This window comes from Giraffa tippelskirchi, chromosome 3 (assembly GCF_054371585.1).
Source record: "Giraffa tippelskirchi isolate mGirTip1 chromosome 3, T2T-mGirTip1v1.2.pri, whole genome shotgun sequence".
Lineage (NCBI taxonomy): Eukaryota > Metazoa > Chordata > Mammalia > Artiodactyla > Giraffidae > Giraffa > Giraffa tippelskirchi.
The window spans coordinates 28,036,181-28,060,674 of NC_137277.1; the positions used below are offsets into that span (position 1 = coordinate 28,036,181).

Consider the following 24,494-nt stretch of genomic DNA (forward strand, 5'->3'; position numbering starts at 1 on the left):
AAGTCTTTGTTGACGACAAGAGGGGAATAATGAAGCTGAACACATAGTCAACTAAATTTCTCTGGAGAAAACGGTCCTGGCCATCTCAGTTTCTATTGAAGCGAGACGCAAGTAGCAAGAGGGTATAAACCATCTGCTATTTGAAGAGACAACGTGGAGCAGGGCTTCTTCCAGGAGCCTTCCAGGAGCTGGGGGACAGCTGTGAAGGAATGCCTGTTTTGGGCACCACTGGATCAATTAAATGTTATCGCTAACTGCAGACAAAGCTGCAGAGGCTGGTCTGGGGGCAGCGGGGGTGTGGCCGTTGGCACCGGAATCCCAAGGATTCCAAAGTCTAGACTCCCGTGTGCAACCAAAGGCTGAGCTCCAGCAGACAGAGGCAGAGCCTCAGGTTTCAGGCCCAGACCTGGAGCCCACCCGCAGCTGGGAGACATGGCTGGAGAGCTCTCAAGGGAGATGGAGGTTCCCCAGCACTGCCTCCTGCTGAGAAACACCAGCGAGGGAGGGCGGCCGACCACAGCACTGAAGGACCTGCCACACAGGAGATGAATTTGTGTTGCTCAGCTGGTGGGGCCACAGGCAGGGGCTGGACATGGACAGACAAGCATGCACAGCCCCAGTGGCTCTGACAAGTTGCGCCTGGCCCTATGCTGGTGACTCTTCAGCTGCTTCCCAGTCCTTTGCCAGGGCAGCAATTACTGCAGGCTCCGAGTCACCAGCTCCTGGAAGGGGACCTGGGCACCCCTCAGCTGCGGCTCTTCTGCTCTGTCGAGCTGCTTCCCAAAGTCTATCCGAATCCTGTGTTTGGAGGAGGAGGTACTTCCCAGGCCTGTCATTGAGGATGTTCAGGAACAAGTGTGCTAGGTAAGCTGCCGTCAGGCGACAGCATGGGGCAGGGCTGGACCAGCTGCCCGCAGGTCTCTCCAGCCCAGAGAGAGGCCTCTGTGCTACCCAGGGCCCTGGCCTCACCATCCCAGGGGGACTCGGCCTCGCCTCGCCTGCCTTGCTCCAGTCCCTGCCGCTCCACAGATCCTTCGTGAAATGCAGGAAGCCTTTGGTCACCCTTCCAGATGCTGGTCGCGGCCATGGTGTGCCTCACCGACACCTCCTGCTTCCCTCTTCCCATGTCCTCCACCTCCTACCCAGCAATTTACACTCAAATCCGCAGCAGCTTCTGCTGGCGTGAACATTTGGGTTGATGACAAGCGCATTTATTCCCATCGTGAGCTCTGGATAGCTCTGCCCTGAGCAGTCTGGCTGTCCTCCAGCCTGACCCTTTGCCAGCAGACTGTGGCACTTTCCCACGTGGAGCCTTGCTGTCCAGTGCAGCCCTGACCCCCGGGAGACCCCACCTGTCTGGCTCCTGGCTGCGGGGGAGGAGAGAAGGGGGGCGTTGGGGACAGCTTGAGAGGCACAGCTAGCAGCCAGCAGACCCTGTCTGCTCATAGCGCTGCCGGCTTGTGAGTCTCTCATGCCAAGAGGACAGCCTCCCACTGGCACCCAGGGCCATCCTTACTGTTTGGTTCATAAGACAGCAGCGAGCCGGCAGGCTTGGAATCAGAGCAGAACAGAGGGGAAGGAAACGTCATGGGAAGCAACCTATTTTTGAAAACTGTGAGCTGATGCCAAGAGATCAGGTTCTGTGTGTCTTGGCTGACGGGCTTGTTTGAACACACACACATACATGCACACACACGCAGAGTACATGCTGTCTGGTCGGCCCTGGCTCTCTTGTTTGAACACACACACACACACATACACGCAGAGTGCATGCTGTCTGGTCAGCCCTGGCTGTCTTGTTTGAACACACACATACACACACACACACACACACACACACACACACGCAGAGTGCATGCTGTCTGCTCAGCCCTAGCTGTCTTGTTTGAACACACACACATACACGCAGCGTGCATGCTCTCTGCTTGGGGTTGGCTTTGTTCTACTATGCCCGCTGCCAGGACCTCTGTTCTGCCCACTGCACACAGGTCAGCAGGAACTTGGTGCTGACACAGCACAACACTGCCTAAGGAGGCCCTCTCAGTTCCTGTGCCTCGGGTAACACCTGGAAGATCCCCTCAGGCCGCGGGTGGAGGCCGCCGCCTGGCTGGCACGTGGGCGAGCTGGGAGGCCCTCCACTCTGTGTCCAGAGCAGCCGGTGGGCCCGGGCCCAGAGAGATGGGCTGCCCATGGTTGAGTGCCTCCAGGGCAGGGACCACAGCCCAAACACCTCTAGGTTGGCTTCTCCACCCCCTCCTCAGGGGCTGGAAGGGGCACGACCAGCACCACTCAGGCCCAGACCACTGGTGTGGGCTGTGCACCCTCCTGAAAGATAGCAGCAGCGTGCCCATGGCAGGTGCGGTGTGGCCCTCAGACACCAAGACCGGCTGCCCTGAGTGGAAGGTGTGGGAGGTGCTCCCGCGGGCCACGCCGTCAGCTCTGCCCTGTGGCCCAGGCATCTGCTCCTGTGGGAGACCCTCCCTCACACCACGTTCTCCCCACCTCCAGAGGGGCTGCCCCTGAGGGCTGAGCCGCTGCCACTTCCCAGATGCCAGAGCCTCTGAGATAGTGTGGGCAGGGCTGGGTCCCAGCTCTGGGCTCTGTGGACATGGGGCAGGAGCCCTGTGGGCCAGCCATACTCCTAGACCCCTTTCTGCCAGGCTCCTGGACCTGCAGGTAGCCAGTGGGCAAGGACATGAGCCACCCTGGCCCAAGAACCTCAGTGTCACCCCAGATGTCTCACAAGGAGCCCCTAGGAACAGGAAGAGTTGACAGTTCCCGCATGTTTGTGACAACATTGGGTGAACAAAACAAAATGTAAAATTATACACGTACTATCATCTCATATGGAATAAACACAGAAAAAATGTCTGAAAGAAAATTCACCAAAACCAACAGTGCTTATATGTGGATGCTGGGATTAAAGGAAATCATTTTCTCCTTTGTACTTCCTTTCTTTTTTGATGGGTATATAGTCTACAACTGGCATTTTGTAACCAGGAAAACACGTTTTTAAGAAGAATAAAGAAGAAAGCACCAGGGACTGGGGGCCAACACGGGCCTCCTCAACTCGGTCCCTCTCGAGGATGGGCCCAAACCCTGAGCTGCCTCCTGTGACCCCGGTCCGAATGCCCTCACCTGCAGCAGCTCCAGATCGGATGAGTCCTCCTGCCCAGGGACCATCTCAGTTAGCATCTCGGACATGACTTTTGTGTTTCCTCGAACAACATCCAGTTCACTCCGCAGCCTGGCAATCTGTGGGGCCGGGGGACGGTGGGGGATCAGGGAGTGGTCAGCGAGCTGGACGTGGCCTCACTCTTCTGCCTGCGTGGGGGTGCTGGCAGCTGGGGCCCCCGGGGGCAGTGCCTGGACGGGGCAAGGGGGCCGAGCAGGGCCTGCAGGGAACACGAGCCTCTCAGGCCCGTTTCTGCTCCTTCACATGCTAGTGAACGTGGCGCCCAAGGTCCCTGCAGGGCTGGGGGCCTTGTCTAGGAACCTCACAGATGCAGACTCTGGCCTGAGAATCAAGGTCTAACCACAGCAGCCAGCATGAGCCACGCCTTCCCCACCAGCCCCCACCCGGGGAGGGAGCAGATCCAACGCCAGCCCCCCAGCACAGACAGCCCATCAGGGGACGGTCTCGGTGGCCGTCCACCTGCAAACGTGTCCACCTTCCCTTTTCCCAGGGCAGGGAGGCCAGGTGCCAGCCATGGTGGGGTCCCTCCCACCTCTGCCTCCACAGCGGGTGGCCTTCTCACTGGGTAGATCTGAGGCTCTGTGGGCCACGCATGGTCATGACCGTTCACAGCTCAGCTCCTGCCAGATTCCTGCCCACCCTGCCCCAGCCCTGTGCTTCCACTTCCATCCCCTCTACCCCCTCCTACTTCCCCAACCCTGCCTCCAGCTCCATCCAGGGAGGCCTGGTCTGTCTCCTGGGAGGGGACCGCAGACAGCTGGCAGGTTGCCCATGGCCCCAAGTGTGCGAGTACCTGCTCAGAATTGGCAGTGATGGGGCCCGCAGTGCTCAGAGCCGGGGCCTGTGGGGCCGAGTAGGAGCCGCTGTTCGTCCTCGGCTGCGACTGGGACTTGGGCGTGGTCGCGGCAGGGTCCACCTCCGGGACGCTCTGGCAGGGCAACCACAAAGCCTTCCGTCATCCCAGGCCACCTATGCGGCCGGCCTGGCACCGACCCCCAACACTGCCCCCACCCCGGGATTGCACGTCGGCCTGACCCCCTCGCCCCACACCTCTCCTTCCCCCACTAACCTCACAGGCACCCCATGCAACCCAGAGAGGCAGACCCCGCAGCCTGAGGGCTCTGGCTCCCCTCCCTCTGTCAGGACCACCACGAGGTCTGAGCAGAGGGCCCACTGCTATGGAGGAGCCCCTCAGGAGCCGTTATATGGTACCAGAAGTTGACTTTTTGGCCTTTGCAAGTAGACTAATATAAATAGTAATCATGCAATTTACTGACTGTCCTCTGTAATCATATGAACAATACCGTTCTGTTATTACTTGAAAAATAAAACACGTCTGTTTACCCCACAAAGCACAGCCAAGGGCATGGAGGATCCACACGAGAAACGCTGGAAAGTCCAGGTCCCCGTGCTTCCCTCCGAGCCCCTGATGGCCTCTTAACCTGAGTTGAAAAGCCTGAAAGCTGTTCGTTGCCCCGTGACCAGCGAGGCCATCAGCCCCTCGGCATCAGCAATGTGGAAGTGGAGCCGGAGAGGCTTGGGCCCCCAGGGAGATGCGGTCCCCACACCAGATGCCCTGCTTGGAGAGCAGGCACCTGACCCTCCCAGGGTGGAGCAGCCACCTCCTGACAGCATCCTCACTGGTCCCTGGGGTCACAGCCCCCATGATGGGGTGAAAACTGGGGGACACTGCTGCCACTGAGCCCCCACAGCCAGCTGTCTCCCTCTGGCACAGCTTTATTGTCAACAAGAGATGCCCTGGAGCCCTAAGGAAGCTGCTGACAAGCTGAACAACCCAGAGAATATCTGCAATGGGCTCCTGGGAGGCTCACCCGCTGCGGCGTGTGGATGGGGGACAGCGCGTCCAGGTCGGCCATGGGGAACTCCACACCCTTCCTCTTCAGCTCCTCATAGGCGTGCACAACCCCCGTGAGGTCAGGGCTGCTCCGGAAGGCATCGGCCCATGCCTGGAGGGGAGAACGGACCTGTTAGTGGTGCCGGACACTTAGGGCCACAGCCCAGCCATGCTGCTCCTCCTGCCAGCATTGCCAGGCTAAGTGCAGATGGAAACAAAGCACAAAACTAAGTCCAACATGGGGCGCCTCCTAGAGCAGAGACAAGAAACCATCCCACCCCCCCCAGGGCCTGGGACTGAGCCCAGGTGATGCACCTGACCACGACCAGCTGCAAGCTGTGTGGGACAGGAGTGTGGCCTCCTCACTCTGCACGGGGCGGTCCAGGCTGACCTCAGGCTTCCCCAGTAGGTCAGGGAGCCCAGAGCCCATGCTGTTTAAATGGCCACCCGTCTGACAGGCAGGTGCCTGCACCCAGGGCAGGAAAGCAGGAGCTTCCCACAGCATCGGGGGACATGTGCCCTCATGGGAGAGTCCACAGGGAGGCTCATCCACCAGGTTCTGTTAGATCAGACACAACCCGGAGGGGGAAGGACACACACTTCAATAGACTGCCACTCATCACTGGTTCATGAACTGTTAAATTTTTTTTTTGATTCTGTTCTTCAGAAGTTACAGAATATATCAAAAAAAGAAGTACCTCCAGAGGGCACCCCCCAAAAAGGCCCAAAACAGGAGGCAGAGCTGCTCCGTTGCCAACTGTGTCACTGGCACAGGGCACAGCTGCCTCCCTGACTCCAGAAAGGTTCCAGCCGACCCGAGGTCAGAGACCCATCCCTCACCAGCTGACCACAGAAGCCACGAGATCAGTTTCCAAAGAGACTCACTCACTTTGGCTGTTGTGTCTCATGGACCACAGACCCTGCCAAGAGCCCGGCCTCTGGGGTCTGCTTGTCCCGTCTGCACCTGCAGAGACTTCATGCCCACGTCAGGACGGCCCACAGTGGCCACATTGCTGTGTGGCCTGGACACTGGCGGGCGGCAGGGCCGCAGAGGCAGCACCGGCAGGAAAGCAGGAGCGCCCGGAGCCCTCGCCTCCACCAGCTGCCCCGGTTGCACCACCTGATTCAAACCCAGCTCAGTCCTGCGACTCCACCTTCAAAACGGGCCAGCTCTTGGTCTCAGACCTAAACTTTAGGGTCTCAGAACGTCCCACAGCCTCAAGGGAGGTCGGGGAGAAACAGGGGTGTGGCGGCTACTTCCGGCACGGCCTCCGCCGTTACTTCTGCAGGAGGGCGACAGCTCCAGGAGCTCCCCCCACAGAAGTGACATTGAAGACCTCAACCGTCCCTTCCTCGACTCCTCGGGGCACCTGCCCAACAGCCATCAACAGGCCCCTGAGGGCACTGGAGGGCAATGTGTGCCCAGCTGCTGGGTCAGGTCCTCTCTCCACAGAGCCTGGCCGGGCCCGGGGAGGCTGGGCTGCTCTCTGGGGAGACACGGGCCTTAGGAGATGGCCACAAGCCAGCGGGACTGGGAGGGAAGGCTGAGGACCCCGTTCATTCTCCGTCTTTCCACCTGCTCTCCTCTATGCAGGGTGGCTGTGAGCCCAGGACAAAGTTGTTCAGCGGGGACTGAGTCTGGAGGGGGTCAGACTTCCCAAACAAGCCACCAGGGCCACCTGCAAGTGCCCGCACCTAAGGCTCAGTCCAGGGCTGAGCAGGTCACCCAACCAGCAGGGGCTTTTCAGAACGTGGTGGGAGTCTCAGACTTGCAGTAGGGAGGCAGGGACCAGGCGCCCTTACAGAGGAGGTGGGAGAGGCCCAGGGCCACCAACCCACCTGGATGAGAGCGAGCACCTTGTCCTGCACAATGGTGGGGGGGCTGTTCTTGGGGGAGATGACCTTGACCAGGACGCTGTCAATGAAGTCCCGGTTGGCCACGAGCACATGGAAGCGGTGGCCGCAGTTCTTCACACACGTCTCCAGCACCTGACGTAGGCAGGAAGAGAGGTCACCACCGAAGCTGAGGGGCAGCAGATACCCACCTCCTGCCTGGACTGTCCTGCCAACTGGTTCCTCCAGAGTCAAACCCGAGTCACAGGTGACCCCTTGCTGGCCGGGGTCCCCGGGCTGCACAGCAGTCAGAAGGCACCAGCTCTTGCACAAGGAGGATGCTGGGGTTTCAGTGCGATCAATGACTGAGCGTCCCCAGAAACGAGCCTCTGAGTGGACACTGATGGCTAGTGGACATGGGCCCTCATGGGAGGAGGCCACCGGGATGGCCTGCAGCCTCCTCTGAGCCCCCATCTCTGCCCGCCCTGAGGCATGGGCCACCCTCCTCCAAGATCGGCAAGCTCCTCAGGTGACAGGCAACCTCTGCCAGGGTCTTGTTCCCTCATCTGGTCCTTAGAGTGCCCTGGACAGAGGCAGCGGGGCCCCAGAGCCTAGCAGAGCAGGAGCTGCAGAAGGAAGGGGCCCTGGCTGGCATGGCCCACTGCAGGCTGCTCTGCCAAAGAAGTGAAACCCTCCCCATGGCCTGAGGGCCCAAAACACGTGGGAAGTTTCCAGAATGCAGCCAAGGCCCACGAGCAGGCAAAAAAAAAAAAAAAAACTCAGCAAAATAAAATCTGACAGGGTGTTAATATCCAAAAGTATATAAGGAACTCATGCCACTCAACAGCAAAAAAACAAACCGTCCTATTTAAAAATGGGCAAAGGACTTAAGTATTTCTCCAAAGAAGCATACAGATGACCAACAGGCACCTGAAAAGAAGCTCCACATCACTGCTCATTAGGAAAACGCAACTCAGAACCACAATGATGAAGAAGAAAATGACAACCCGCTCCAGTGTTCCTGCCTGGGACATCCCATGGACAGAGAAGCCTGAAGGGCCACAGTCCATGGGGTTGCAAAGAGTCGGACACGACTTAGTGACTGAACAACAACAAACACAATCAGACAGATGGTGATTTGGGGAAATACCTCTTCATGAAAAGGTGGCATAAAATGGAGAGTGGAGTGACTGAGCAAGATGGAATGTAGAGTTTTGTAAGAAACTTGTGTATAGAATATTAGCTGCAAATATTCAAATAATAAAGTCCGTGGCTAAAGCGGAAAAAAACCACAATGAGCTATCACCTCACACCTTACCTGTTGCCTATCTAATTAAAAAAATATATTTATTTATTTGACTGCACCGGGTCTTAGTTGTGGCACGAGGGATCTAGTTCCCTGAACAGGGATCGAACCCAGGGCCCCCTGCATTGGGAGTGTGGAGTCTTAGCCACTGGACCACCAGCGAAGTCTCTATCTAATTTTTCAAGTTGTGAGTTTATTAAGTGGTTCTTAACATTGCATTTTTTTGTTGTTTGTTTTATTTGAAAAGAGTTTAAGAAAAATCTAAATTCTATTAAATCATCTGAGGAACGTTGAGGACAAAAGAGGTACATGTTGGTGAGGGTGTGGAGACAAGGGAACCCTTGTGCACTGCTTGTGGGAATGTAAACTGGTGCCACCACTACAGAGAGCAGAAAGGAGGTTCCTAGGAAACTAAAAATAGAGCTACCATGTGTTCAGCAATCCCGCTCCTGGGTGGACATCCAAATGAAATGCTATCAGGTTACCAGAGAGACACACGCACCCCGACGCTCACAGCTGCCTCGTTCACAACAGCCAAGACATGGAGACAACCTAAGTGTCCACTGATGGGTGAATGCATGCAGAAAATCAAATGGGACACGGACACACACACACACACACACACACAGAGGAATATTTATTCAGCCATAAAAAGAAGAGAATCCTGCCCTTTGCAACAACAGGGATGATTCTCAAGGGTATTAGGCTAAGTGAAATAAATCAGACACAAATAATGTACGATATGACTTATATGTGGAATCTAAAAACTCCAAACTCAGAGCAGAAAGTTAGGACAGTGGACACCAGGGGCTGGGGGTGGAGGAGACGGGGTGAGGCTGGTGAAGGGTATGTCTCAGTAGTGAGGTGGGTGAGTTCTTGGGTCCAGAGAACGTGGTGACTATAACCTATAGTACTGCGGTGCACACTCAGAAGCTATTTATGTATTTATTTTGGCTGCTCTGGGTCTCCGTTGCTGTGCACAGGCTCTCTAGTTGCAGGGAGCAGGCTTCTCTCGCTGTGGAGCACAGGCTCTTGGTGCTTGAGCTTCAGCAGTTGCGGCTCATAGGCTCAGGAGTGGTGGTGCACGGGCTTAGCTGCCCTGTGGCATGTGGGATCTTCCAGGACCAGGGACAGGACCCGTGTTCCCTGCATTGGCATGCAGGTTTTTAGCCACATTTGAAAAAATGTTAGGTTTCAAGATAGAAATAACACTGGAAGCCATCCCTTTTAATTTTCTGACATCTTGTGTGCATGCTAAGTTGCTTCAGTGGTATCTGACTCATTGCAACCCTATGGACTATAGCCTACCAGGTTCCTCTATGCATGGGATTCTCCAAGCAGGAATACTGGAGTGGGTTGCCATTTCCTTCTCCAGGGGATCTTCCCAATCCAGGAATCGAACTTGTGTCTCTTATGTCTCCTGCATTGGCAGTGGGGTTCTTTACCACTAGCGCCACCTGGGAAGCCCCCTGACATCTCAAAGACAGGCAAAAATCTGTTCTGTTCTTTCCTGAAAGGAGTCGCTTGCTGATTTTCCCAAGACCCTCTGCAGCAATGTTTAGTTTTTACCCCTTAATCCAGTCGGCACCTCACTACCTGTGAGGTCTGGGAAAACCTTGGGCCTCTCTGAGCCTGTTTCCTCATCCGTAAAAGCAGATGAGGAAACCTACTTGGGAAGGTTTCTGGAAGCAAGTGTATAACATCTGGGCAGGTGCTCAGGGGAGCCAGCACTCTCACAGGGAGGGAGCTGACCCCAGAGGAGCAGCTGGACCTCAGTGTCCCAGGGCAGACTGGTGAACAACAGGGACCTATGCCCAGGCCTGGGGCTTCTCTGTTTGGGGCTTCTACTGGACAGTGCTGTCCACGCCTCGTCCCTGCTAGCACGTCATCAGACTCGGGCTCATGCATCTCAGAGGACAAGACACTGGGGCAGCAGCAGGAGGCACTGCTGTCTGGGCTGAGGCTCCTGGCCACGCTCCCACCGTGGGAAAGGGGTAGGGGCACTCACAGTCAGCGCCAGCATCACCTCCCGGTAGTTCCGGTTCCCGTTGAGCCGCTTCTTCAGCGCCCGAATGGCATCCTTCGGCCTGGAGAAGAGACAAGTGCAGACCCTGCCAATTCTGCCTGGGCACCGCCCTGCAGAGTCAGGGCCATGGTGTCAACAGCGTGTACATGACCTTATTTGCCACTGCCCGTTTATAAATGAGAAAGACTGCAGACAAATGAAATGCCCATCAATGTCAATCAGGTTAAATTAAACCATGCTTCTCTATACAATGGAGTACCATGCAGCTGCACTGAAGAACACAGAAGCTCCTCACACCGGTCCAAAGATATGGACCGGCGTTGTTTGCAGAGCTGTGCAGAAGGGATGCTACCACGTGAGCTTGGAAGGACAAGGAGCACGCGGCACACAGGTCCGATGTCCACAGGGAGGGGACCCTGGAGGGATCTGCCTCTGGGAAGGGCATGGGGCTGAGGAGCAGGGACTGTTCCTGGGGTCACACACAGGCTCCGGCCCCCTCGAATTCTGCATCACATGCAAGTGTGGTTCTCCCAGAAGAATGACCAGCCGGCTGGCATGTGGGCTCAAAAAGGGAACCTGGCCAAGTCCCTGCACAGGCCTGGATGTCCAGCCTCTGGCTCTGGGGAGCGCCTTTCTCCCTGAGAAAACTGAAGTAAGTCTGCTCAAAAGTCCAGGAGTTGTGGGTTTGAGGCTCCAGATCTGACCAGGCTTCCTAGGGCAGAACTGCAGGGCCTCCAGCTGACACGGCTGTGACACACACTGACCGTCCAGGACACACTCTTCCTGACACCTCGGACATGGCCAGGAGGTAGGTCCCCAGCCTGCCCAGGAGGGCATCTACTGGGCACAGCCCTGTGTCTAACACATTGTGTAATTTATTCTCAGCCAGGATTCAACAAAGCCGTGGTGCCAGGAGTGACCTGGGCGTGAAATCCCCACCCCCAGCACCACATCACCTTCTCTCAAGGAGCCCCTGCCCTCTGCCGTCGGAACTGGGCTTCCACCCACAGGTCAGCATAATCTAGGTCTAAACTGGGGCCCTCCTATTCTGATAGTTCAGAAATATTTGTTACCTACTTGCCAAACAAAAATGTCCTTTGGAAAAAAAAAAAAAAAAATGTCCTTTGAAGGTGTGTGAGAAAGCTGGGGGAGGGGAGGGAGCAGCTCTGCCAATTAGCCCAGTTAGAAAGCAGAGGCTTCCAGAAGGAACAACAGACGCCAGCCTGCAGTCAGGCTGCCCACAGGAGTCCTCTGCTCCTGCGGAAGGGCCCTGCCGGAGGTGTGTGTGTGTTCTGTGTGTGCTCGTGTGTGCAGTGTCTGTATGTGTGCAGTGTGTGCGCACAGCGTGTGTGCCCTGTGTGTGTGTGCTATGTGTGCCCTGTGTGTATGTGTGCCCTGTGTGTGCAGCGTATGTGTATGTGTGTAGTGTGCGCACAGTGTGTGTGCCCTGTGTGTGCTTTTGTGTGTGTGTGCGCCCTGTGTGTGTGCTCTTGTACGTGTGCATTGTGTATGCATGTGTGCTCTTGTGTGTGTGTGCTGTGTGTGTCCTGTGTGTGCTGTGTGTGCTCTTGTGTGTGGGGGCTGTGTGTGCAGTGTGTGCCCTGTGTGTGCTCGTATGTGCTGTGTGTGCTCGTGTGTGTGCTGTGTGTGCTCATGTGTGTGCTGTGTGTGCAGTGTGTGTGCTGTGTGTGCTTGTGTGTGTGCTCTTGTGTGTGCCCCATGTGTGCTCATATGTATGTGCTCTGTGTGCTGTGTGTGTGCTCATGTGTGTGCAGTGTGTATGTGTGCAGTGTGCGTCCTGTGTGTGTGCTCTTGTGTATGTGTGTGCTCTTGTGTGTGTGTGTCCTGTATGTGCTGTGTGTGTGTTCTTGTGTGTCTGTGTATTGTGTGTGTGTGCTGTGTCTGTGTGTGGCTGCAGCAACACTGCCCTGGGGAGAGGCCCTGCTGGAGGTGTGTGCAGTGTGGCAGCAGTTCCTACAAGGGGTGCTGATTTCTGCAAAAAGGGACTTGACAAATTCTTGCTTTTGAGGACTTTGTGGACCTGAGCTGGTGGAGCTCCACTGCCTCCGGCCAGGAGCATGATTGATTTCTCCTGTCTCAAAGGCTCCATCAAGTAGGGTCTCATCCCCTCCCCTTGAATTTCCACAGAGCAATAAACGGGCAGAGCCACCCAGGGCTGCACTCACTTGTGGCTCAGGGAGCACAGCACCCAGGCTCCCTATGGGGGATGCATGGAGAGCAATCAGAGATGCTGTAGCTCCCAACTTAGAGGGAAAGTGCTGCCTGAGAGGGAGCACAAAGGCAAGTATTATTTACCCTTCTCCCAGGAAGAAGCCTGGAGATAGGATCCAAGTCCTGTCAGGGGCCCCACACAGCTCCCTGCAGCAGCAGATCAGCCATGAGCCAGGAGCAGGGGAGTGGGGACCCAGAGGCTGAGAGCAGGAAGGGGATACCACACCCAGCAGCTTCTGGGGGAGAGATCGGGGCCGCAGGAGCTGGCCTCCCCAGAGTCTCCATGGACCCCACACTCCTCCAGTCATCCTGAAGCCACCTGGTCCTTCAGTACCAGGACTGCCGCTTCTGAGCTGTTTCCTCCCTGTCCCCAGGAGGGCGAGGCTGCACCCCCTTCATACCCTGGACGCCCCCACTCCCTTCCTGTCGTCCCTCCTAGCTGTTCCCGTGCTCCACTGCAGTTATTGGGCTCCTCCAGCATAGAGGCTGGGCACAAGGACTCTGAGCTGGGGAAGGTCCGAGATGGTCATGAAAACGACCGTGATCCTTACCAGAGCCACCGTGAGACTCTCCTGGGAGCGTTCATCAAACCCAGATGCCTGCACCTGACTAGTAGTCCAGGGATGCCTGGGAAACAGGATCTAAGACATCCGGGTTGGGGGGTATTATTCTGCCAGGCACTGCTGCTTAGTGACCAAGGGCCCAGGGCACCAGGGGTGGCCACACAAGGCCCCAGGCTGGAGGTTACCTTAGGCCAGGCGTCAGGGCAAGCCCAGCAAGGGGCCTGTGGAAGAGTGCATCAAACCTGTGCCCACCAGGACCCCAACCTGCCAGGTGAGCTTTGAATAAATGAAGGAAGCATACCCAGAGTTTTTGGGCTGGAGGCGGTCAGCAGGGCTTGTGTCCTGCATCTGCGCTTCCGAACTGTGCTGACCTTGGACGAGGGCCAATCAGGGCAAGCTTCAGCTTCCTCAACAGTCAAAGGGGCTGGCCCTGTCACACAGGCTGGAGGAATCAGGGCTGGACACAGGGTGGGGGCCCAGGGCAGGGGCAGCTCCTCGCCCCCATTGCCTCCCAGCCTCCTTGGCGACTGTGCACAAGTGGTCACTGCCCTCTCCTCCCCAGCTCAGCTCTGCAGTTGAGTCACCAGCTGACCAGGGTGTCTTGTTCACGGTTTGCCTCCCTGCTCTGGAATGTCAGCCCTGAGCGAGGGAGTCTGTTTATCCCCTGGGGCTGAGTATGAGGCAGTCACTCAGGAAATATTTGTTGAGTGAAATCAGGAGGTTGGTCCCCAGCCTCCACATGGCAAGGCCAGTAAGGACGGAGCTCAGGGCAAGGCCAGAGCTGCCCAGGTCTGGAGGTGGTTTATGAGGGTGCTACCTCCGTAAATTCCATTTTTATGGTGCAGATGGAGGGTCAAATACCAACTAATTTGGAAGAAGTGCATGCAGAATGCAGCTGTGATGCAGAAGATGATGTAAACACAGCAGCAGACCAGACCTGGTGTTGCAGGGGCCTGGGACTCGCAGGTCTTCCCTGCTCCACTGCCCACTACACACCCTGAGGGCTCTCTCCTTCATGGGGCTCCATCCAGTCCAGCAAAACAGGACAGAGACAGCCCAGGGCTGCAGAGGGTGAGAGGAGGGGATGATTGGCTGCAGGGGACTCAGTAACCAGGCAACTTCATTTTCACTTGTGATTAAAAGCAGGTTATTAAAGAGGGGGTCACAGCTCTGACTCCAGCAGCACCTTTGGGGGCGCCAGCGGGAGGGCGGAGCATCTGAGCATTGCTTGGTCAGACACCACAGTCGACAGGCTGCCTGCCCAGGGGGCAGAGGGGACACGTACCCTTCCTCCGTTTCATTGATGATGTCGCAGATCTCCATGTTCAATGTCCAGTCCTCGCTCTGCAGGGAGCCATCTGTTGCTTTTTCTGCAAATTCAGAAAGAAAACTGCTTTACATTTCTCCTGGAATAAGGGGCCTGGCAGGAAAGAGTGGGGACCGGATGCACCCCACTGCCCCCACAAGCAGATGGGCTGAGCCAACAGCAGCTCTAGTGCTGTTCCTGAGAGAACACCTGGGACAGGGGGTCAAGGAGTGACCCCCAATACTATCCTTCAGTCACTAAACTCCCAGGAGTTGGAACTCTTAGAAGCAGGGGGAGGGCTTCATGATGTTGGTGTGTGGGTGCTAAGTCGCTTCAGTAACCTCCGACTCTCTGCGACCCCATGGACTATAGCCTGCCAGGCTCCTCTGTCCGTGGGATTCTCCAGGCAAGAATACTGGAGTGGGTTGCCATGCCCTCTTCCAGGGGATCTTCCCGACCCAGGGATCAAACCCTCATCTCTTACATCACCTGAATTGGCAGGTGGCTTCTTCACCACCTGGGAAGCCCTCATAATATTGTATGTGGCAATAATTTCATTCATGGATATGAGACCAAAAGCACGGGCAACAGAAGAAAAAACAGATAAACTGGACTGCATAAAAATGTAAACATTTCTGTGCATTAAAGGACACAATCAACAGAATAAAAACAGAGTAACCTATGTTCAGAATGTTGGAAAATATTTGCAAAGCTGATAAGGAGTTAATATTTTTTAGGATAAACAAAGAACTCTTAAAACTCAAACACAACAAAAAACCCAATTTAAAAATGGCCAAAGGCATCCAGTCCCATCACTTCATGACAATTAGAAGGGGGAAAAGTGGAAGCAGTGACAGATTTTATTTTCTTAGGCTCCAAAACCACTGGGAATGGTGACTGCAGCCATGAAATTAAAAGACGCTTGCTCCTTGCAAGGAAAGCTATGACAAACCTAAACAATGTTTTAAAAAGCAGAGACATCACTTTGCTGACAAAGGTCTGTATAGTAAAAGCCATGGTTTTCCTGCTAGTCATGTATGAATGTGAGAGTTGGACCATAAAGAAGGCTGACGGTCAAAGAAGTGATGCTTTTGAACTGTGGTTGGAGAAGACTCTTGAGAGTCCCTTGGACAGCAAGGAGATCAAACCAGTCAATCCTAAAGGAAATCAGTCCTGAACATTCACTGGAAGGACTGATGCTGAAGCTGAAGCTCCAGTACTTTGGCCACCTGATGCAAAGAGCCGACTCATTGGAAAAGACTCTGATGCTGGGAAAGACTGAAGGCAAAAGGAGAAGAGGGCAGCAGACAATGAGATGGTTGGATGGCATCACCAACTCAATGGACATTAATTTGAGCACACTCTAGGAGATAGTGAAGGACAGAGAAGCCTGGTGGGCTGCAGTTCATGGAGTTGCCAAGAATCGGACACAACTTAGTGACCGAACAACAGCAAAAGGACCTGAACAGACATTTCTCAAAAAAAAAAAAAAAACCTAAAAAAAAAAAAAAAAACCTATACACAGGGACTTCCCTGGTGTTCCAGAGGTTAAGAATCTGCCTTGCAATTTAAAGGATGCAGGTTGAATCCTGGTCCAGGAACTAAGCCCACATGCCACGACAAAAGATTCTGAGTGTCACGACTAAGCCCCACCACAGCCAAGTTAATTAATTAATTTTTAAAAAGATATACAATTGGCCAACATGTCCCTGAAAAAAAATGCTAAATATCACTAATCATTCAGTTCAGTTCAGTCGCTCAGTCGTGTCCGACTCTCTGCGACCCCATGAATTGCAGCACGCCAGGCCTCTCTGTCCATCACCAACTCCCGGAGTCTACCCAAACCCATGTTCATCGAGTCGGTGATGCCATCCAACCATCTCATCCTCTGTCGTCCCCTTCTCCTCCCGCCCCCAATCCTACCCAGCATTAGGGTCTTTTCCAATGAGTCAACTCTTCGCATGAGGTGGCCAAAGTATTGGAGCTTCAGCTTCAACATCAGACCTTCCAACGAACACTCAGGATTGATCTCTTTTAGGATGGATTGATTGGATCTCCTTGCAGTCCAAGGGACTCTCAAGAGTCTTCTCCAACACCACAGTTCAAAAGCATCAATTCTGCGGCGCTCAGCTTTCTTCACCGTCCAACTCTCACATCCATACTTGACCACTGGAAAAACCATAGCCTTGACTAGACAGACTTTTGTTGGCAAAGTAATGTCTCTGCCTTTAAACATGCTATCTAGGTTGGCCATAACCTTCCTTCCAAGGAGTAAGCGTCTTTTAATTTCATGGCTGCAGTCACCATCAGCAGTGATTCTGGAGCCCAAAAAAGTAAAGTCTGACACTGTTTCCACTGTTTCCCCATCTATTTCCCATGGAGTGATGGGACCAGATGCCATGATCTTAGTTTTCTGAACGTTGAGCTTTAAGCCAACTTTTTCACTCTCCTCCTTCACCTTCATCAAGAGGCTCTTTAGTTCTTCTTCACTTTCTGCCATAAGGGTGGTGTCATCCGCATATCTGAGGTTATTGATATTTCTCCCGGCAATCTTGATTCCAGCTTGTGTTTCTTCCAGCCCAGCGTTTCTCATGATGTACTCTGCATATAAGTTAAATAAGCAGGGTGACAATATACAGCCTTGACGTACTCCTTTTCCTATTTGGAACCAGTCTGTTGTTCCATGTCCAGTTCTAACTGTTGCTTCCTGACCTGCATACAGGTTTCTCAAGAGACAGGTCAGATGGTCTGGTATTCCCATCTCTTTCAGAATTTTCCACAGTTTATTGTGATCCACACAGTCAAAGGCTTTGGCATAGTCAATAAAGCAGAAATAGATGTTTTTCTGGAATTCTCTTGCTTTTTCGATGATCCAGCAGATATTGGCAATTTGATCTCTGGTTCCTCTGCCTTTTCTAAAACCAGTTTGAACATCTGGAAGTTCACGGTTCACGTATTGCTGAAGCCTGGCTTGGAGAATTTTGAGCATTACTTTACTAGCATGTGAGATGAGTGCAATTGTGCGGTAGTTTGAGCATTCTTTGGCATTGCCTTTCTTTGGGATTGGAATGAAAACTGACCTTTTCCAGTCCTGTGGCCACTGCTGAGTTTTCCAAATTTGCTGGCATATCGAGTGCAGCACTTTCACAGCATCACCTTTGAGGATTTGAAATAGCTCAACTGGAATTCCATCACCTCCACTAGCTTTGTTCGTAGTGATGCTTTCTAAGGCCCACTTGACTTCACATTCCAGGATGTCTGGTCTAGGTGAGTGATCACACCATCTTGATTATCTGGGTCGTGAAGATCTTTTTTGTACAGTTCTTCTGTGTATTCTTGCCACCTCTTCTTAATATCTTCTGCTTCTGTTAGGTCCATACCATTTCTGTCCTTTATCGAGCCTATCTTTGCATGAAATGTTCCTTTGGTATCTCTAATTTTCTTGAAGAGGTCTCTAGTCTTTCCCAATCTGTTGTTTTCCTCTATTTGTTTGCACTGATCGCTGAGGAAGGCTTTCTTATCTCTCCTGGCTATTCTTTGGAACTCTGCATTCAGATGAGAATATCTTTCCTTTTCTCTAGGGAAATGCAAATCAAACCCACAGTGAGATATCACTTCACACTCTCTAGGATGACTGCTATCAAAAAAAAAGAGAAATGGAACATAAGCAGTGCTGGTGAGAATGTGGAGAGACTGGAACCCTCGTGCACTATTGGTGTGGATGGAAAATGACAAGCTGTCCCTGTGGGAAATGTGGCAGGTTCTCAGAAAACTGAAAACAGAACTACCGTATGATCCAGCAATTCCACTTCAGGTCCACACCCAGTAGAGCTGAGAGCAGGACCTCAAAGAGATATTTCCACACTTGTGTTCACAACAGCATTATTCCTAACAGCCAGGGAGCAACCCAGGTATCCAGACACAGACGACAGATGAACAGAATGTGCAGATTCACACAGAGGAATATTACTCAGTCTTAAAAAGGAAGGAAATTCTGACACGTGCTCCAAGATGAGTGGACCTCCAGGGCATTATGCTGAGTGAAATAAGCCAGACACAAAAAGACAAATACTGCATGATTCCCCTTATGGGAGGTTCCTAAAGCAATCAAATTCATAGACAGAAAGTAGAATGGTGGGTGCTAGGGGCAGGGGGAGGGAGTGGGGAGTTACTACTGAACTGAGAACAGAGCTGATGATAAAGATCCAGAGAGTGGGTGCACGACCACATGAATGTGTTTAATACTTAAGAGTGGTAGAATGGCACATTTTATTATATCTATTTTAACACATTTTTTAAAATCCTAAGGCAGGCATATTCTCTCCCACATTTAGAGGAAGGGACGCTGGCCAGAATCACACAGCTGAATAGGCACTGACATCTGGTCTTGGGTCTGTCTAACGCCTGGACACTTGCTGATGTGGCCCCAGCTGTCAGCACCGTGAGTTTGGACCCGATGCTGCCCTGTCCAAACTGTTTAGTTATCCAGAGAGACAGTCAGCAGCCTCTTTAACTAACAAAAGCTTCATACAACGTGCACGTCCACTGACAGCATGAACCCCACAACCTCTGTACACACTGGAAGTGGCTGGTTCCACTGGACGCAGCTGCAGGGAAGGCACGCTCGTTTTGCACATGCAGCCCAGAGCTCACGCTCCATCGACAGCGGTCCTTCCCAGTGGTTACCACACTCCAGGAACCTGGCCGCGGCTCCGGACATCAGTGCGCTAGCCCGCGGTCTGCGTGGACGACCCTCACTGCTTCAGTCTTTACCAAAACGCAAGTATCCTCAACCTCTTCACCCTCTTTACTCGTCACCCTTGACACCCAAAGACTCTCCACCCCACAAAAGGAGCAAGCCTGCCCCAGGGGTGAGAGTGGCTGGATGAGCCCCAGTATGCGGGGCGCTGGGTGGGGGCTGGGGGCCCTTCACTAGGGCTCATGGTGTCACTTGGCTGAAGCAGAGGCAGCATTTGATGAATCCCCCTCCTCTGGGGGGCCTTCCCTGGTGGCTCAGCAGTAAAGAATCCACCTGCAATGCAGGAGACACAGGAGATGTGGGTTCCAACCCTGAGTTGGAAAGATCCCCTGCAGGAAGGAAATGGCAACCCATCCCAGTATTTTTGCCTGGGAAATCCCGCAGACAGAGGAGCCTGGTGGGCTACAGTCTGTGGGGTCACAGAGAGTCTGACACGACTGAGCGCCTGAGCACGCACGCAGGCACCTCCTTGGGGGAGGAAAGCACGGAGGGAGGGAGGAAGGGAGGAGGAGCCAGGGGCCTGTGCAGAGAGGCAGAGTTCAGGATGGAGGAGAGGCCACACCACCCAGCCACAGGCAGCACCACTGGGCCCTCAGGGAACATCAGCATGGGGGTGGGGCTGGGGCAGGCACCCAGGCGAACGGCCAAAGCACTATCCAGTCTGGAGCCGGGAAGACTGGACACAGAGGCTGTGTGAGGCCAGGGCAGCGCGAGGCAGCATCTGGAGGGGTCCGCAATGAGACCCTTGCCCCCTGCTCACTCTGCCACTCGGATCTCTGAAGGGCCCATCCCCAGAGGAAGGGACCCCCCTACTTGGGGTCACACACAGCAAGGCCTCTGCAGCCTCCTAGTAAAGCCGCTCGCCTGCAACCCTTCGGAGCCAGTGAGGGGACAGGCCAGCTGGCCAAAGGGCCGCCATCCGCCTGTGGTCTATCTCATCTCAGCATGGGTCACACACAGACTCAGGAAGAGAGAACAGGGGACACCGGCAGGGCCAGGGGACACTGTCTTGGAGGCCTGACAGAGGAAACTTCCATCAGTGAACCTCCCCATCCCTCCTCCCCACCACCGGGAAGGGGGTCAGAGGCGTGAGAACCTCTCCTCGGGGTCAGCACCCTCTATTCAATCACTGGGCTCTGAGTTTCCAGCAAAAGATAGAGGCTCCTTTTGATTATAAAGAACAGACCCCAGAAGAATGCCTCTTTATTTTCATTTTGCTGGAAATGCCACAGACATACAACTGTGGGTATTTGGCTTGGCTGAGACAGAAGAAGGAGGGAAGGCTGACAAAGGAGCTCAAATCGCTTCTCAGTTTCCTTTCTTCATAAAAGAATTCCCGCCATGGGACCAAGCTGGATCTGATTGCCCTCCAACTGTGGCCACTCCCATGGGCTCCCTCCGCAGGCCAGAAGATGCCAAGTTCAGGCTCATTTCTGTTACCACGTAAATTGTCAAAACCGAAGATAAATAAATCCTGGTGCAACGGCAGAAACACAATGCTCCAGAGGTCACGGGGCAAGTCATTCCCGCCAGCCAGCCCTCCGGATGGAGACAGATCAAAGCGCCAGTGACCCGGGCAGCAAAGGGCTGACCTTCCAGAGGTCTCCAGTGATATGCTAACGGCCAGGGGCAAGGCAGAGCTGGACAGGGCTGTGCAGGGCTGGGTGGAGCAGGGGCAGACACAGCGCCCATTAAACCTTCAGAGCCTGTCATCCTGATGCTGTTGCCATGGCGTTTTCTCCATTCAGAAAAGGCTGCCCCCTGCCTGGTGTGGGCTGGGGGCCAGGGTGCCTTGAGTGTCAACCCTGGGACTTCCTTGGCTTCCACTGCACGGGGCGCAGGTTCCATCCCTGGTCGGGGTGTCCAGACCCTGATGGCAAAGTTCTTTTCCAGCAGCAGCCCACCCCCCACCACAATGTCCCTCCCACATGCTCTGAAGTTCAGGGCAGTGATGCTAGGAGGACACTCCAGTCCAGGGGCTTGGTTTCTTGGCTGCTGATTTCTACACTTTGATGTGAAATACAGCGACTGACGACTGACGTCAGAAGCAGCCAGCACCAGAAGGCTAAAGAGGGCTGGGTTAGCATTTTTGCATTCAGCAGCAGCCTCTTGGTGAGCCTGGAGGGAAAACAGCCTGAATCTTCCGCCTCCTCCACAGTCAAGAGGGTGGGAAGGAGCCCAGAGGGGCTGGGCTGCTTCCTGTCGGGGGTGGAGAGGAGAAAAGAGGTCTGCAAGGGCAGGACTCATCTGACAACATGCCCCATCAACTTGAGATCAGCCTTCTGGGCTCTGGATGGGTTCAGGCCAGTGAGGCAGGTGGGGTGGACCAGCCAGGTGGAAAGGAACTCAGTCCCAACACCGTACTCACAGCCGTGGACGCCTCTGCTCTGGGTCCCTGACCTGGTGGATGTTAATGGCAGCTGCTCCCCTTTCACTAGAGACTCCCCCTGTTTCATGGGGTGTTCTTTTCTACAACAGGGGGCCCATTCCTCCCTCACCCTCTTAAAAGGCAGATGAAGGGCCAGAAGAAGGTGCACAAAGTATAACCTGACCAGCCCACAGACTCCAGAGGCAGCTTCCTCTGTAACTTTGAGGCAAAATAAAACACCGTGGTCCCCAGACCATGTATACAGATTGGCAGCCTGGGAACCCAATCCCCAGGAGCCCTGGTGCCATGAGGCCAGGAGGAAGTGAGAGAGACTTCCTTGACAACACACACACACACACACACACACACACTGTGACAGACCACAGCAGGCCCCTGCAAGCAGGGCACACAGGACCAGACAAGCCAGGAGGAACCAGCCAGAGCTGATGTAAAGTTCTTAGGGGCTGGGGAAGCCCCTGTCCCCCTCCCTGCAGCTAGAGAGGGCAAGGGCGGGGGCCTGATGGAGAACGTGCTCCAGACCTTGGCTGCAGGTGAGGCAGCCCTGCCTGGTCCCACCCTGAGCCTTCCCATCAGAGCCTTGGGGCAGAAGGCAGACGCAGACATGCTCCCGGGGGTGGGGATCGGGGCAGTCCGTAGACAGGGCCATCCAGCTGATGACTGCCGAGGGTCGGGCACCACCAGGCAGCGGCAGGCAGGCAGACCTTGTCCCTGCCCTGCCATCCGTGGACTGGGCTCAGTCCTGCTCTGCTACGTCACCCCTGGGCTCTGGACCTGGCCTTCTCTGCCTCTTCCTCTGAGTGCTGTTTCCATCAAATGAGGTAGCAGGTCTGGTGATCTCTGACCCCTTCAGTCCCCCACTCTGTCTGACAGCACACTGGCCTACGGACACTTTTTCTTCTTTTCTTGGTGATTTTTTTTTTTTTTTTTTTTACTGTGGTAAAATATATGTGGGCTTCTCTAATAACTCAGTTGGTAAAGAATCCGCCTGCAACACAGGAGACCCTGCTTCGATTCCTGGGTCAGAAAGATCCGCTGGAGAAGGAACAGACTACCCACTCCAGTATTCTTGGGCTTCCCTTGTGGCTCAGCTGGTAAAGAATCTGCCTGCAATGCCAGAGACCTGGGTTCGATTCCTGGGTTGGGAAGATCCCCTGGAGAAGGAAAAGGCTACCCACTCCAGTATTCTGGCCTGGAGAATTCCATGGACTGTATAGTCCATGGGGTCGCAACGAGTTGGACATGACTGAGCGACTTTCACTTTCACAATATACGTAACATAAAATTTACCACCATACCTGCTTCTCGGTGCACAGCTCAGGGCCATTAAGTGCAAGCACATGTAACCCTCCCCACCACCATCTCCAGAAAGGACGCATCTTCCCAAACTGAAGCTCAGTCCCCTGAGACCCTCACTCCTCACCCCTCCCCCAGCTGCTGGCACCCACCCTTCTACCTTCTGTCTCTGAACTTGACTCCTCTAGGAACCTCACAGAAGTGGGTATTAATCCTTTATCAGATACATGCTTTGCAAGAATCTTCTCCCACTCTGCACTGCTAAATCCAGTGTCATGAAGCTTTCTCTCTGTTTTCTCCTAAAACATTTATAGTTTTATTACTAGCTCATGTTTAGCTATTAACTGATTCATCATTGAGTTTTCTAGATGGTATAAGGTAAGGTTCCAACTCCAATCTTGTGCGTGTGGACACCCAGTTTTCCCAGCTCCATCTGTTGGGGAGACTGTCTTTCTCCCACTGGCTGGTCTTGGCACGTGTGTCAGACATCAGCTGACCGTCCATGGGAAGATTTGCCTCCGGGCTCCCTGTTTCATCCCGCGGTCTCCGTCTCTCCCTGTGCCAAGGCCACGCTGCTCTGATGATGGTGAGTTCTGAAATCAGGAAGTGTTAGTCCTTCTACGCTACCCCTCTTTCTTTTAGTATGTTTATTTTTATTTATTTTTTAAAGAAATATTTATTTGGCTGTACATGGATCTTCAGTCTTTCAGCTGCGGCATGAGGGATCTAGTCTCCTGACCAGAAATGGAACGCAGGCCCCCAGCATTGGGACTTGGAGTCTTAGCCACCAGACCACCAGAGAAGTCCCAACTTTGTCCTTTGTCAAGGTTGCTTTGGCTATTTGGAGTCCCTTGAGATGCCGTATGAATTTTAGGATGGAGTTTTCTATTTCTGCAAAAAAAAAAAAAGCTGGTGGGATTTTGAATGAGATTGCATTGAATCTGCAGATCACTTTGGGTTAGTACTGTCAGCTTCAAAGTATGAAATCTTCAGTCCATGAATATGGGATGTCCTTCCATTCATTTATCTTCTCTCATTTCTTTTGGGCTTCCCAGGTGGCTTAGTCAGCCTGCCAGTGCAGGAGATACAAGAAATGCAGGTTCAATCCCTGGTTCGGGAAGATCTCCTGGAGGAGGACACGGCAACCCACTCTGGTATTCTTGCCTGGAAAACCCCGTGGACAGAGGAGCCTGGTGGGTTATAGTCTGTGAAACCAGGAAGAGTCAAACACGACTGAGTGACTGAGCAACAACAAAAACATTTCTCTCAGCAATGTTTTGCAGTTTTCAGTGTATAAGTCTTTTACCTCCTGGTTAATTCCTAGGGATTTTATTCGTTTGGATGTCATCATAAATAAAACTGCTTTCTTAATTTCCTTTTCGGATTGTTCGCTGTGTAGAGAAACAGCTGAGTGTTGACTCATATCCTGCAGCTTTGCTGAATCTATTTATTCATTCTAACAGGTTTTTTTTCTTTTTTCATGAAACCTTCAGGGTTTCCTACATACAAAGTCACATCATCTGTGAATAGAGATGGTTTTACTTCTTTCGTTCCCACTTGAATGCCCTTCATTTTCTTTTCTCCTGTAACTACTCTGGTTAGGACTCCCAAGACTATGTTGAACAGAAGTGGTGAAGTCAGTGTCCTGGGCCTGACGTATGGCTTTACCAAACCTGACTATCACTGAGAGGAAACACAGGGACGAGAAGACCTAGTGGAGCCGAGCTCTCACCTCA

At 53.6% G+C, this 24,494-nt stretch overlaps 1 protein-coding gene across 18 annotated transcripts in view; it reads right to left on the reverse strand.

Moving 5' to 3' along the window:
• TOM1L2 (target of myb1 like 2 membrane trafficking protein) overlaps positions 1 to 24,494 on the reverse strand; it is a 73,546-nt gene that overhangs the window by 17,588 nt on the left and 31,464 nt on the right. For 10 of the 18 annotated variants that reach the window (XR_014080435.1, XR_014080436.1, XM_081583504.1 and 7 more), the window contains exons 2-7: positions 14,297 to 14,381; positions 10,199 to 10,277; positions 6,891 to 7,040; positions 5,029 to 5,163; positions 3,990 to 4,124; positions 3,139 to 3,255 (exon numbers count right to left, since the gene is read on the reverse strand). Coding sequence is in view for 16 of the 18 variants with exons in the window: in XM_081583504.1 (XP_081439630.1) it covers positions 3,139 to 3,255; positions 3,990 to 4,124; positions 5,029 to 5,163; positions 6,891 to 7,040; positions 10,199 to 10,277; positions 14,297 to 14,381 (701 nt within the window). In the remaining 2 variants the exon portion in view is untranslated. The remainder of the gene's footprint in view (positions 1 to 3,138; positions 3,256 to 3,989; positions 4,125 to 5,028; positions 5,164 to 6,890; positions 7,041 to 10,198; positions 10,278 to 14,296; positions 14,382 to 24,494) is intronic. The other 8 variants (XM_081583517.1, XM_081583515.1, XM_081583513.1 and 5 more) reach the window with 5 other exon arrangements.